This window comes from Erinaceus europaeus, chromosome 7 (genome assembly GCF_950295315.1).
Source record: "Erinaceus europaeus chromosome 7, mEriEur2.1, whole genome shotgun sequence".
Taxonomy (NCBI): domain Eukaryota; kingdom Metazoa; phylum Chordata; class Mammalia; order Eulipotyphla; family Erinaceidae; genus Erinaceus; species Erinaceus europaeus.
Window position 1 is genome coordinate 73,051,453 of NC_080168.1, and position 13,990 is coordinate 73,065,442.

The 13,990-nt window shown below is 40.0% G+C and overlaps 1 protein-coding gene across 4 annotated transcripts in view; it reads right to left on the reverse strand.

Moving 5' to 3' along the window:
• The window catches only part of VWA8 (von Willebrand factor A domain containing 8), a 408,658-nt gene that overhangs the window by 272,810 nt on the left and 121,858 nt on the right, over window positions 1–13,990 (reverse strand). For all 4 annotated transcript variants that reach the window (XM_060194755.1, XM_060194752.1, XM_060194753.1 and 1 more), the window contains exons 15-16: window positions 11,038–11,206; window positions 8,038–8,115 (exon numbers count right to left, since the gene is read on the reverse strand). In XM_060194755.1, coding sequence (XP_060050738.1) covers window positions 8,038–8,115; window positions 11,038–11,206 — 247 coding nt within the window. The remainder of the gene's footprint in view (window positions 1–8,037; window positions 8,116–11,037; window positions 11,207–13,990) is intronic.

Here is a 13,990-nt window from a genome sequence, read left to right on the forward strand (position 1 = left end):
GGGTGGGGTGCACTTTCCTGCATGCTTCTCTCAATTCATACCAAATAATATTGCATCGCCACCTCAGCATGCTTCACTTCAGACTGTGTCCAGAGACTTCATGTGTGGAATGACAACCCTTCAGCTTCATTACTTGGGTGAGACCTTTCCTTTCACAGTATTCTCTAATTCCATTCCACTTCCTAACAAAGTCCCAAAACCTAGATATAGACCAGGTCCCATGAGATAGATCATATGTTCACACATATCCATAAACTAGGGCAAAATATATACCTGAAAGCAAAAGTACACAATAGTCTGCAGTGAGTACCTGCAACACTTCATCTGCACTATTCCAGCCTTTAGGTCCATAATTGTTCAACAATTTGTTTGGCTTTGTATGTTAACTCTCTTTTCAGCCACCAGGTTCCAGATGACAGCATGATGCTGACCAGACTTCCCTGGACAGACGACCCCACCAATATGTCCTGGAGCTCTGCTTCCCCAGAGACCCACCCTACTAGGGAAAAAGAGAGGCAGACTGAGAGTACAGATTGACCAGTCAACACCCATGTTCAGTGGGGAAGCAATTACAGAAGCCAGACCTTCCACCTTCTGCAACCCACAATGACCTTGGGTCCATATTCCCAGAGGGATAAAAAAATGGGAAAGTTATCAGGGGAAGGGATGGTATATGAAGATCTGGTGGTGAGAATTGTGAGGTGTTGTACCCCTCCTATCCTACGGTTTTGTTAATGTCTCCTTTTTAAAATAAACAAAGTAAATAAATTTTAAAAAGCAAATTAATCTAGCCAAACACTGTAAAATAGTTAAATGACAGAAAGAACAGGAAATGGAATAATGCTTCAACAATTTGCTTTTCAAAAGACTAAGTTCTACAGTAAGTCTAGAGTCTAGAAGAATAGAGAGAAAGGGTCCAGAAATGCTTCCAAGGACTTTGCCACTAAGAAATAAAAGCAAGAAGTATGTATGAGAAAGAAGGAGAATCAAATTCTTTTAGTAACTGTGACTGATACTGTCAGTAATAAGACTCAGTATCATGTTCCAGGAGTTGGCATAGTAGATACAACATTGGACTCCCAAGCATGATGAGGTCCTGAGTTCGATCCCCGGAAGCATATGTACCAGAGTGATGTCTGGTTCTTTCTCTTGTCCTACCTTTCTAAAAAATTAATTTAAACAATCTTTTAAAAAAAGACTCAGTATTTTGCCATCCTTAGTACCAAACATCACACACACACAAAAAGTTTACTTTCATCACATAAAATGCTTGGCAAACAATTCCACACAGAGAATCCTAGTGACATTAAGTCCTACTGGACCACAAACTTCCCTCTAAAAGGTCCAACTCTCTTTTTCAATATGTGACTTCAGTATGGATAAGTTCATTTATACACTGTTGTCTAAAATCTACAGTGCAACATCGCCCCTTAATAGGCATCAACACAAGGGAACACGACATTCTTAGCTCATTCTAAGACTGAACTGAATTTAGGCCTCAGATTTCATTTCAGTGAGCAGTACAGACTTCTCAAGAATTGGAAAATGCACAGGTTGTCTAAGCCAGTGGCATGAAAATACTTGGCTGGAATATTCAGATAAGATTTTAAAAAATCAGAACTAAGTCATTAGGTTGAGCCATTAAAATGCAGGATAATTGATTATATTATCTCAATTCAGGCTATTATTGATAAAAAATGTGTGCTTTAATTTTAAAATTCCTCATGTATTTATCATAAAAGATGGTAAAGATGTGATCTCATGTCCCTGGTTACCATGGTTATACATTTTTAGAGCAGAAACACCTCTGTATTTTTCATATTAGCATAATAAATGTACCTTGGCTTTAAACTATCCAGGTTCTAATCAGAAACTACTAAAACTTTTTTTTTTACTCCAATGAATATTTCCTTTACAAAAAAAACAATATTTACAGGGATAGAAATGTCTAAAGACAAACTTCTGATAAACAATTAACTCACTGATGTGCTCAATTATCAAACACCTGTTAAGTGTCCGCTATATACCAGCCACTAGGATGGGAAGTGGGAATAAAATAATCAAGAACTGGGCTTGTGAAGTACAGAGTGTCTGAGGGTTCCTAGAAAATGAGTTTGAAATGTTGGAAAGAAGCACCCAAGTTAATGATGCATCATTAGGATTACATGAATACTAGCAATTACATGATAATTATTACATTAAGGTTAGCAATGCAGCTTCCAACTGACTAGTAAACCTTTGCAGAGAGAAAACCAAGCTGTGATTAAATGACAACAGGTCAGTATCAGAACAGTATGTCAAGTGCCATGGGAGCAGACTGATGAGAAAGGCTACTTCTGCACAAGCAGGCTAAAAGGGACCCAGCGTAACAGGTGACACTGGGAAACCTGGGCCAGGAGAAAGCATATTTAGGCCATCAGCAAAGGCAAGGACATTGGCTGTGTGCTGGGCTTAGAAAACAGCAAGAAGTAAAATGTAGGTAGAGTCGAGGCGCCTGAGAAATGCTCTAGGAATTGAGGCTGGAAAAGCAACAGTGGCAGCTCCTACTGGAAATGCAGGCCTAAAAATATCAGGTTGGTTTGGTGGTAGGAATGGTATGCAGATACCTTTAATGTGGAAATAAGAAACTGTACTCATGGGGCCAAGAAGGAAGGAAGGCTGGCCACAGAGAGCAGTTAATTTGTCATGTAGGCACCAAGCCCTAATGATAACAAATGTACTTATATATAAACAATTGTCTTGATGCCCCCCCCCAATTAAATGAGGGAAAAAAATGGACTTCAGACTGTTGGTAAAGAGAAAATATATTTTCATTTTTTGTTTTATTTTTTTATTTTTTTTAAAGGAAAAACTAAGGAACGGGATTTGGAGCCTAACATTCCCAGAGGAATACGAAATACTCATTCATAAGTTAATTGCAGATATTTAATATCTGCTAAATATCTACAATGAAATATCTTCACTGCTTGTGAAGTGATTCCTCTGCAGGTAGGGAGCCGGGGGTTCGAACCGGGATCCTTAAGCCGGTCCTTGCACTTTGCGCCACCTGCACTTAACCCGTTGAGCCACCGCCCAACTCCCAGAATAGGAAAGCTTTTAAGGGAGTGACGGGATAGGGAGTTCTGGTGGTGGGAATTGTGTGGAATTGTACCCCTCTTATCTTATGGTCTTGTCAATATTTCCATTTTATAAATTAAAAAAATTTAAATGGAGACCAAGATTAAAGTGACAGCCGTAAATTAAGGAATAGTAGAAGTCACCAAAAATTGGCAAAGGCAAGGAGTGAATTCTCCCTGCAAGCATTGGAAGGACTCCAACTCAGCTGGTATCCTGATTTCAACTCTGATAGGCCCATCCTACAATTCTGGTATCCAGAATTGTGAGAGTGGAAATTTATTCTGTCACCAACCACTTGTTTGTGGTAATTTGTTATAACACTCACAGGAAAGTAGTACAGGGTGACATGAGGAATGAATTAGTGGTAAGAGAAAATAATATCCTAAGGGAAAGATCATAAAATGGAATATTAGGGGGATGGGCAGTGGCACACCAGGTTGAGCACACATGTTACTGTGCACAAGGACCTGGGTTCAAGAGCATGGTTCCCAGCAGGAAAGGGGGGGGGGAGTTTCATGAGTGGTGAAGCCGCTTTCTCTATCTCTCTTCTCTCAGGTTTTCTCTGTGCTAGCAGATAATTTCTTTTCTTTTTCTTTTTTTTTTTTTAAGGAAACAATGGCCTCCAGGAGCAGTGGATTTGTCATACAGGCACTAAGCCCCAGCAATAACTCTGATGGCAATAAGTAAAAAGAGAATAAAGGGAGTCCTGGCTGTAGCACAGCGGGTTAAGCACAGGTGGCACAAAGCGTGCAAGGACCAGCGTAAGGATCCCGGTTTGAGCCCCCCGCTCTCCACCTAAGGGGAGCCGCTTCACAGGTGATAAGCAGGTCTGCAGGTATCTATTGCTCTCTCCCCCTCTCTGCCTCCCCCCATCTCCATTTCTCTCTGTCCTATTCAGCAACAATGACAAAAATAGCAACAATAAAGCAACAAGGGCAACAAAAGGAAATAAATATTTTTTTTAAAAAAAGGAAAATAAAAGGCTGGGACAATAACTAAGAGAACAAGGGAAACACTGAAATTCTAAACTGATGAAATCTGTTTTCAAGTGCAGACAAGAGAAAAGTGAAGGCATCAACAGTGGGCCAAGCCTTCTAGTTGAGAGGTAATTAAGAAAATCAAGGTGGTGGGAATGGTGTTTATGCAAAATGTAGACATATAAATCAGTAGTTAATTAATATGAGAGGGGGAAAATCAATTGTACGTTTCAAAGTTTCTCAAAACACAAACTGAATCCTTTTAATATATAGGCTGTGTATTTGATACGCGGACTCTCTCAAAAGCCTAGACCAAGTAGATTAGAAGCATCCACTAGCACAGCTATATACAAGATACTGGGTACTGTACAACAAACCATAACAAAAGGACTTTTCAAAGTTAACCCAATTAACAAATAATGTGATGATAACATTAACTATCGATTGTCTTTTTGAACCCTAAGACAGCAGGAACCTCACATCTCCACTATAGAGCCCCTACTTCCCCCAGTCCTGGAACCCTTGGATAGGGCCCACTTTCCCGTATGCATCTCCCAATCCAAACCAAATAATATTGCATCCGCCGATCACAACCTAACCAACGCAACGATTGCCACCTCAACATGCTTCACCTCAGACTGTGTCCAGAGACTTCACGTGTGGAATGACAACCCTTCAGCTTCATTACTCGTTCCAGATGCCACCAGGATGCTGGCCAGGCTTCCCTGGATTGAAGACCCCACCAATGTGTCCTGGAGCTCAGCTTCCCCAGAGACACACCTTACTAGGGAAAGAGAGAGGCAGACTGGGAGTATGGACCGACCAGTCAACGCCCATGTTCAGCGGGGAAGCAATTACAGAAGCCAGACCTTCTACCTTCTGCAACCCTCAACGACCCTGGGTCCATTCTCCCAGAGGGCTAGAGAATGGGAAAGCTATGGAAGGGGGTGGGTTATGGAGATTGGGTGGTGGGAATTGTGTGGAGTTGTACCCCTCCTACCTTATGTTTTTGTTCACTAATCCTTTCTTAAATAAAAAATTTTAAAAAAAAGAAAAAAAAAGAAAATCAAGGAACTAAGTAAGGTCTAGCAATAGATATATCAAGATGAAAGACAGTTTGTAGATTGCTGAATTTACAGTAATCCCAGAGTAACCCATTGAAAACTGCAAGAAACTACAATTTATTAAGCAGCTACTAAGATATTCTTCACACATCCATTGCTATGTTTGATCCTCACAACCTCTCTCTAAAGGAAATGCAATTTCCCTTATAGATGGAAACACTGTAAGAGTTTGTGACACAGTCCCACTTTTCTAACATACCAACAGGAATGGACATGTTATTAGAAATGGAGAATCAATGAGAAGAGACATGTTAGAAGGTAGATATACACCAGTTTCTGTGAGAGAGAGCTTATGTGCACACGTATCCATAAACTACTGCAAAATATATACCTGAAAGCAGAAGTACACTAGAGTTTGCAGTGAGTACCTCTCTAACACTTCCTCTCCACTATTCCAAGCTTGGGATCCATGATTGCTCAACAAATTGTTTGGCTTCGTATGTTAACTCTCTTTTCAATCAGCAGGTTCCAGATGCCACCAGGATGCTGGCCAGGCTTCCCTGGACTGAAGACCCCACCAATGTGTCCTAGAGCTCAGCTTCCCAAAGACACACCCTACTAGGGAAAGAGAGAGGCAGACTGGGAGTATGGACCGACCAGTCAACGCCCATGTTCAGTGGGGAAGCAATTACAGAAGCCAGACCTTCTACCTTCTGCAACCCTCAACGACCCTGGGTCCATGCTCCCAGAGGGCTAGAGAATGGGAAAGCTATCATGGGAGAGGGTGGGTTATGGAGATTGGGTGGTGGGAATTGTGTGGAGTTGTATCCCTCCTACCTTATGTTTTTGTTCATTAATCCTTTCTTAAATAAAAAATTAAAAAAAAAAAAAGAAGGTAAAGAGTGAGCAAGGCATCAACACAGAGCCAGAGAGATAGAGCTGTAGAACAGAAAAGTCTGCCCAGCATGGAAGACAAAGGAAGCAGTCTAACTCCCAGGAGCACCAAGTATTTCCTAGGACTGAAAATTATTTTGGATGACATAATTTACAAGAAGCAAAGATAAATAAATGTTAAAAGTATTGCAAGAGGCCACCCCATCACCTGGGGCCCTAGTCAGGGAGCCCTAGGATTCTTACACAGATATGATGGGTCTCCTAGACCTCTAACAGATCCCTCTTGCCACTATTATAGGTCATCTCCACCAGGAACAGCATTAATGGACCCCTTTGTGGGCCCCTCCCTATAGGACCTTGCCCTCAATGTAGATGAGTAATGGTAGGGAATGTTCCACTCTCCGAAGGGAGGTTGGACAACATACTCTACCTATTACCTGAAGAAGATGAGTCCTGAAATTAGCGCAGCCTGGAATGTTCCTAGCCATGACTACAGAATGTGTGCTCAGACCTACAGGGATGCAGAGGTTACATATGCTCCTGTGCTGAATATGGGCCCCAGGTCAAACTGACGAGGTTTACAGTTAACAATATTTATATACTTCCCCCATATTTGGGAGCTACTCTCTTCCCTGATCCAACTTTCTAGTTCTTTTTCCAACTTATGACACCATCACCCCAGACAATAACCTGGGTCCACCTGCATATTAGATGTCAGGATCAAGCAAAAACTAGTAAAGTCATGGGCCCTCTGGAATATACCTAAAATAGACCTACGTAGCTTTTACCAAAATGGAGACCCCAATCTTCATCTGCAATATTCATGGCTTTAGGTTCATCGTTAGTCAACAATTTGTTCTGCTTTATATCTTAACTCTTTTTCAACCACCAGGTTCCAGACACTATCATGATGCCAACTGGACTTTCTTGGGCAGAGGACCCCCACCATGTGTCCTGGAGCCCCATATTCCCCAGATCCCTACCCCACTAGGGAAAGACAAAGAAAGGCTGGCAGTATGGATCAAACTGCCAATGCCCATGTTCAGTGGAGAAGCAATTACAGAAGCCAGACATTCCACCTTCTGCACCCCATAATGATCCTGAGTTCATATTCCCAGAGGGATAAAGAACAGGGAAGCTATCAAAGGAGGGGATTGAATACGGAGCTCTGGGGGGTGGGCAGTGTGTAAAAATGTACCCCTCTTATCCCATGGTCTTGTCAATGTTTCCATTTTTTAAATAAATTTTAAAAAGAAGAAAAATAGAATTCAATAAACACCTATCAAATTAAAAAAAAAAGTATTACAAAACAGTGGCACAAACAGTAGAGTGTACATGTTACCATACACAAAGACCTAAGTTCAAGTCCCTGGTCCCCACTTGCAGGTGGGAAGCTTCGTAAGCAATGTAGCAATGCTGCAAGTGTCTCTGTCTTCCCCTGTCTTCCTCTTCCCTTTCAATTTCTCTGTGTCTACAAAGAGGTAAGAGGAGAAATAGTGGTCACTAGAAACTGGGCACTGCTCAGTTAACACTGAACCCCAGTGACAACACTGGTGGCAATGTTGATGATGAGGATGATGAAAAAAGGCAGTGCAAGAGTAAAACAAATACACAGGGCAAAATACAGCATCAGGGATGAAAAAATGCCAGTTTAAAATCGAGCACGAGGACCCTGACTGTGAAACTGAGGTCATCAAAAGGAGAAGGTGTAGACTGTAAGGGGAGACAGGGTCTAACAAGTTTTGGTAGAGGGACAGTACTCTGGAGGTAAGCAGGGTATGGTGACATAGGAAGAAGCATGAAATTGTACCCTTGCAATTGTCTACGATGGTCTTATAGATAGATCAATGTTACTCCAGCAAAATTCCCTTAAGATATCAGCTATGAAATAGAATTTAGAACACTGAACTCCAAGAACTAGAACAGCAGTAGCACATCAACAAAAGAAAATTCTATGGTGGAAAAAAAAAAAAGCTCAAACTTACTGTTGGGTCTTGTGTATCCCTGAGCTTGTGTGTAAATGATAACAATTTGTCCAAAGATTCTTGAGGTATGTTTGGGACCTGTATTGTGAGAGAAGTGAGGAAAGACAAAAAGAACTTGCAGTGTCTTCTTAATCAACAACAACAACAAAAAAAATCGTTATAAGGAAAATAATTTCACAGTGCATCTTTAGAAAGCTCTTTATTACAGGTAACATGTTGATTAATTTTAGTACTCATCTCAGGGAATATGTAACCTATAAAATCTCACTCAGGATCATGTAATTAAAAGCTAGGTGCTCTTCTCCATTTACAATCCTACTATCAGAATAACTCTAAAACGAACTCAATTAGAAAATGGAAGACAGAATACCCGTAAAAAGTTTGTCCTCATTTCCTATTTGTGTTAGCTTTGGCATAATATGTGAATTCAAATTTAGGTATTTCCATACCAAAACTAAACATCTTCATTTAGGAGGAATATTACATTTTCTCTACTAAATTAATGGAAAGCAGCTTTGGGTAGGGAGCAGATGTTTAAATAGCCTCCCTTCTTTTTTTCCCCAAGGACTTCTAAACCTCATACCTCAGGGACATGATAATAAACCCTGTAAAACAGTTCTCCAAGTTGCCCATATTTATTGCCTTTAGTCATAACTAAATCTGATTAAATGTTGAGTTGAATTATGAAGCATTTTTATTGAGAATATCATGAGCTTAAATTTTTAATTTAAATAGATGAGAAAGAACTGTTATGATAATGATATAAAGTGGTCATTCCAGAAACAAACTATTCAGGATTTTTGTGAGGCAACTAATGGATTCATTTAGTTTTTTAAAAAAGAATATTCTGGGTCCAGGTAGTAGCACACCTGGTTGAGTGCACATGTTACAGTGCGCAAGGACCCAGGTTCAAGTCCCCGGTTTCCACCTGCAAGGGGAAAGCTTTGCAAGTGGTGAAGCAGGGCTGCAAGTGTCTCTCTTTCTCTCTCCCTCTTTATCACCCCTCCCCTCTTAATTTCTGACTGTTTCTATCCAATAAATAAATAAAGATAATAAAATTTGTTTTTTTAAAAAGAATATTCTGGGGAGACAGTGACATACCTAGTAGAGCACAAGTTCCCAGTTTCCACCTACAGAAGTTTCATGAGTGGTGAAGCAGTGCTGTTGTCTCTTTTCTCCCCATAATACCCCCTCCCTTCTTAGACACACAGAGATTTAAAAAAATCTAAGAACAGCTGCAAGGAAGGGTGGAGTTGAGCAGGCAGTAAGCATCAGAAAGTCAACATTCTACTCAATATAAATTTAAACAGATTTGTTCTTTAAATCAATCCTGTAATATATATATATATATATATATCTGTTATCCCAACTTTCAGATGAAAAAACCATGGTTGACTAGCTTAGCCAAGATTTGAAAATTAATGATGGGATTTGGCATTTAAAGCAAGTTATTTGACTTAGGCCTATACTCTTATTCCATAACCCTGGTCACAATAACACCTAAAATTAAACATCTTGTTTTAATATTTCAAAGGGGGTGAATACCAACTGTATTAGAAGCTCATTCTTAATGATCCAAAACAAAACTGTTCAATGAAACAGTCTATGGTGATAGAATCGTTCTTTAGCCCAAAGTTCTGGTGTGGTTATTGATTACTTGAAATGTAACTGAGAAAATGAATTTTAGAAGACTATTTAGGGTTGTAGATATAACATAGTAGGTATGGAAAAAAAAAAGTTCATGCCTAAGGCACTAAGGTCCCAAATTTAATCCCAATACCACCATAAGCCAGAGTTTAACAGCCCTCTGGTTTAATAATATAAAAATAAAAATAAATAAGGGGGGGAATCTATTTACTGTGGTTAGTGCTACTACATTAATCAGATCAGTTCTATAACATCACACATGCTAAACACAGTGTTTGACAGACATTGAATGCTTTACATATACAATAAGCCACTAGATACTAATCAGGTAGTAACAGAGCATATTACATTCCTAAGGAGGAGACTATGTAAATATTTCCAATAAAATCTAAGGAACTAAAATATAGGTGGTCTTCTTTGGAGTAGAAAATTAAAGCAATCATCAAAGGGAAGTGCAGAGGTGATAGCTCACTCAGTGGAGTGCATCCTTTCCGGTGCATGAGGCCCTCATTTCAAGTGCAGGCACCAAACAGGGAGCTTCATGTATGGTACTGAGGGCATCTCTATGGACAATGGAGTGGTACTGTGCTCTCTCTACCTCTCCTTCTCCCTCTCTCAATAGAAAGAAATACTGGGCCAGGAGGTCACTCTGTGGCCCCACTCATGCACAAGGCCCTGGGATCATTCCTGGTACCACATTAAAAAATAAATACAACAAAAAGGAATTCTGAAACTTCCTCCACAGAAGAGACTATGTATATCCATGATTCTCCCAGTGGAAGCCCCAGGTCAGTACCATCAACATCACCTGAGAACTTCAGAAAAATCAAATGCCCATGTCCCATCCCACACAGGACACCAGCCTGTACTTTACCAAGCCCTTTAGATGATCCCCAAGGATGTTGAGAACTATTATAAAAAGCTATTTGGGGGAGCTGGGCAGTATCGCAGCGGGTTAAGCGCACGTGGCACCAAGCACAAGGACCAGCATAAGGATCCTTGTTCGAGCCTCCAGCTCCCCACCTGCAGGGGGGTCGCTTCACAAGCGATGAAGCGTGTCTGCAGATGTCTATATTTCTCTCCCCCTCTCTGTCTTCCCCTCCTCTCTCCATTTCTCTCTGTCCTATCCAAGGATGACATCAATAACAACAACAATAATAACTACAACAATAAAACAACAAGGGCAACAAAAGAGAATAAATACATAAAAAATTAATATTTTTAAAAATTTTTTTAAAGCTATTTGGGAGCAAATTAATAGAAAAAGGCAAAATATGTTCACTCTGCTCCAGCAGGTGTCATAATACTTTAAATAGAGAATAACCAAAGGCACTAGGCTAAAGCTGGCCTTACCATTTCCTTGATTACTTGGAGCTCCTCGCTTTTCACAAGGGGCTTCATGTGATGGAAAAAGAACATGGTTAAGAATTCAGGTCCCAGCCACTGTTGTGTGGAGCTTCCAACAACGGGGGGCTCTGCCAGGGCAATGATTCTGAAGGAGGGGTGGACAGGAAAAATCAACCTGGATAAGAAAGATAGAAAACATAAGATCTCATATAAGAAATTAGGTCATGCACCAAGTTGCAAATGCTATTAGGATTCCATCCTGAACTCCCGGGCACACAAACTCACCAATGTGCCTTGGAACCTCACCTCTTCAGAGGCCTAACACACTAGGGAAAGACAGAAATAGGCTGGGAGTATGGATCAATATGCCAACACCCATGTCCAATAGAAAAATCATTACAGAAGCTAGAAGCCCTACCCAAAAAGAATTTTGATCCATACCCCTCCAGGAGTGGGGTGGGGAATGTTAGGGTAAGATGACTAGAGGGCTCTGAAACCCAATTCCATCAGGACCCAGAGAGAAGAGAAGGAAAAAAAAGAAAAGAAAGACATGTGGGAGTAGCAATAGGTGTAGGTGTCAATGAGAAAGGAAGAGAAGTCACAACCACAGGGGAAAAGGGATATATATATATATATATACAGATAATTATAGAAATAATAGTTAACCCATATCTGTGACCATAGAAGAACCACTGCAGTTTCCAATGGAAGTAATGAGGACATTGAACACTGGTGGTGGGAACAGAGTGGAATTTTTCCCATTATCTTGTAATTTTGTAAACCAGTATTAAATCACTAATGAAAAATAATATCAGGAAAAAAAGAAATGAAGCTATGATAGCTAATCAAGTTATCAAGCAGTTATCCAAAGAACAAGATTTACAAAGAAACAAAAAGGTGTTTGGGATGTATAAGAACCTACATTTAAAAACAAAGACTCCCTTACTGCTCATACATCACACCATCTCTAGCACAAACCACTGTCTAGGATTCATTGTGATACCTACAATAAATTGTCTCCACACTTCCATGAAATGAACTCTCCTTTCATTCATAAATTCATATTCACTCAATAGAACCTCATTCTTGTTTGCTCTGTTTAAACTAGAGGGCTAATGGTTTGTAATACAATTGTTGACATATGGTGACAATTTCTCACCTCCCTGTGACACTACAAAACACTCTCACATTCAATTTAGGTCCTTTTCCACCATCAAGTACCAGGATCCCAATGCCTCCTCCTCCCCCTTCCTTCCCATCTGGACTCATTTCATTATCCAGTCTCCTGTCTGGCAAGGAAGCCACTCTATGGCAGTCACAGAAAAAACAAGCAGAAGGGGCTGGGCGGCCTGCACCAGGTTAAAAACACACAGTATTAAACAGTGATTTTTATATGACTACAAATTAATAGGAGTGTACATAAACACCGTTCCCACTACCAAAAGGCTGTGTCCCATCCCACCACCACTACCCCCCCACTAGTGAAGCTGAACTTCCACCCTCACCCTTGCCCTAAATCCAGAGATTGTTACTTTGGTGCCCTACTCCAAATTCAGTCAAGTCCTGCTTTGAGTTTACCTTTCTGTTCTTATTTCTCAACTTCTGTTTATGAGTGGGATCATCCCATACTCATCTTTATTTCCATATTATGATATTTAAAGCTATGTCTTGGATAAATCTCTGATAAGACAGAAATATAAGATAAGATATTCAAAGTTTTAAAAAATGACTTGAGTAGTTTTTGGAGAAGGTAGCTGAAACCTTTTATGTGATATTTTTAGTTTCTGGAAATTCTATTCAAAATCTTGGATATATTCCTTTAGAGGGTTGTGGTATTCTACTAAGAGAAAGGAGTATAAAGCTGAAGCATCTGCCAAGATCTTCAAAAAAACAAAACTGGCATTTCCACAAAATGGACTTGCTACTGCCATTAATTTCTCTAACAACACACTAGTTATTAGGAAGCTAGAATATTGGTAGTTAGGATATAAACTTATAAGAATCAGAGAAGGACGCTGAAGATTTCAGAAAAGAAAAAAAAAATCCTATCAACACAATAGGCAGGGTTACAGAGTCCCACTGTCACGCTCTAACTGGAAAAGCAGATTTTAGAAGGAGTCATATGAGAGGTCTGCATAGATTCATAAATGCTTCCAGGTATTCATAAAAACCTACTAGGCAGGAAAAACTGACTTCTAGATATTTAGGACATAAGGATGATCTGTCCAAAGAAGCTGTGTTGGGCAAAGAGAGAAGGATGGCATGGGTAGTACTGAAAAGTCTAAGTAATGGCATAATTATTCAGAATTGATGATAATCAGGTAGTCAGATGACAGGATCTGGACAGAGATGATTCTGTAATATGAAAACAGACCATTTCCTACTTCTAAGAGGTTTGCTAAAATCCAGGGAATAGGCTCATAGCTGGAAATAATATTGGATTCATCCTTGTACTCCCTCTCTTCTAGGATGGGTCAAAGAAGATGGGAGACAGAGACTATTTTGTTGGCACAAAGTTAAATCTGCAAATGTAACTTCTCACTCAAGATAGTGATGGAGAGTAAGCCACGTGAGTATGTCCCTTTGAATTAGTGTTTAAGTGTCCACTGGATAAATGTCTAAGTGTGACACTGCTGGATCATAATGTAACCCCATTTTTATTTAAGGACTACCCATACAGTCTTTCACAGGGGCTGCACCAGTTTGCATTCCCACCAGCAGTCAAACAGAATTCCCTTTTCTACACAAGTTCTCCAATACCTGTCATTTCTTGTTTTGTTGATGTAAGCCATTCTCTCAGGTGTGAAATAGTATCTCAGTGTAGTTTTGATTTGCATTTCTCTAATGATAAGTGAAGTGCAGCATTTCTTCACATGTCTGTGGGTCATGTGTGTCTTTTCTTTAGAAAACTGTCTGTTTAGTTCTTTGGCCCACCTTTTTACTGGGTTATTTTTACTTC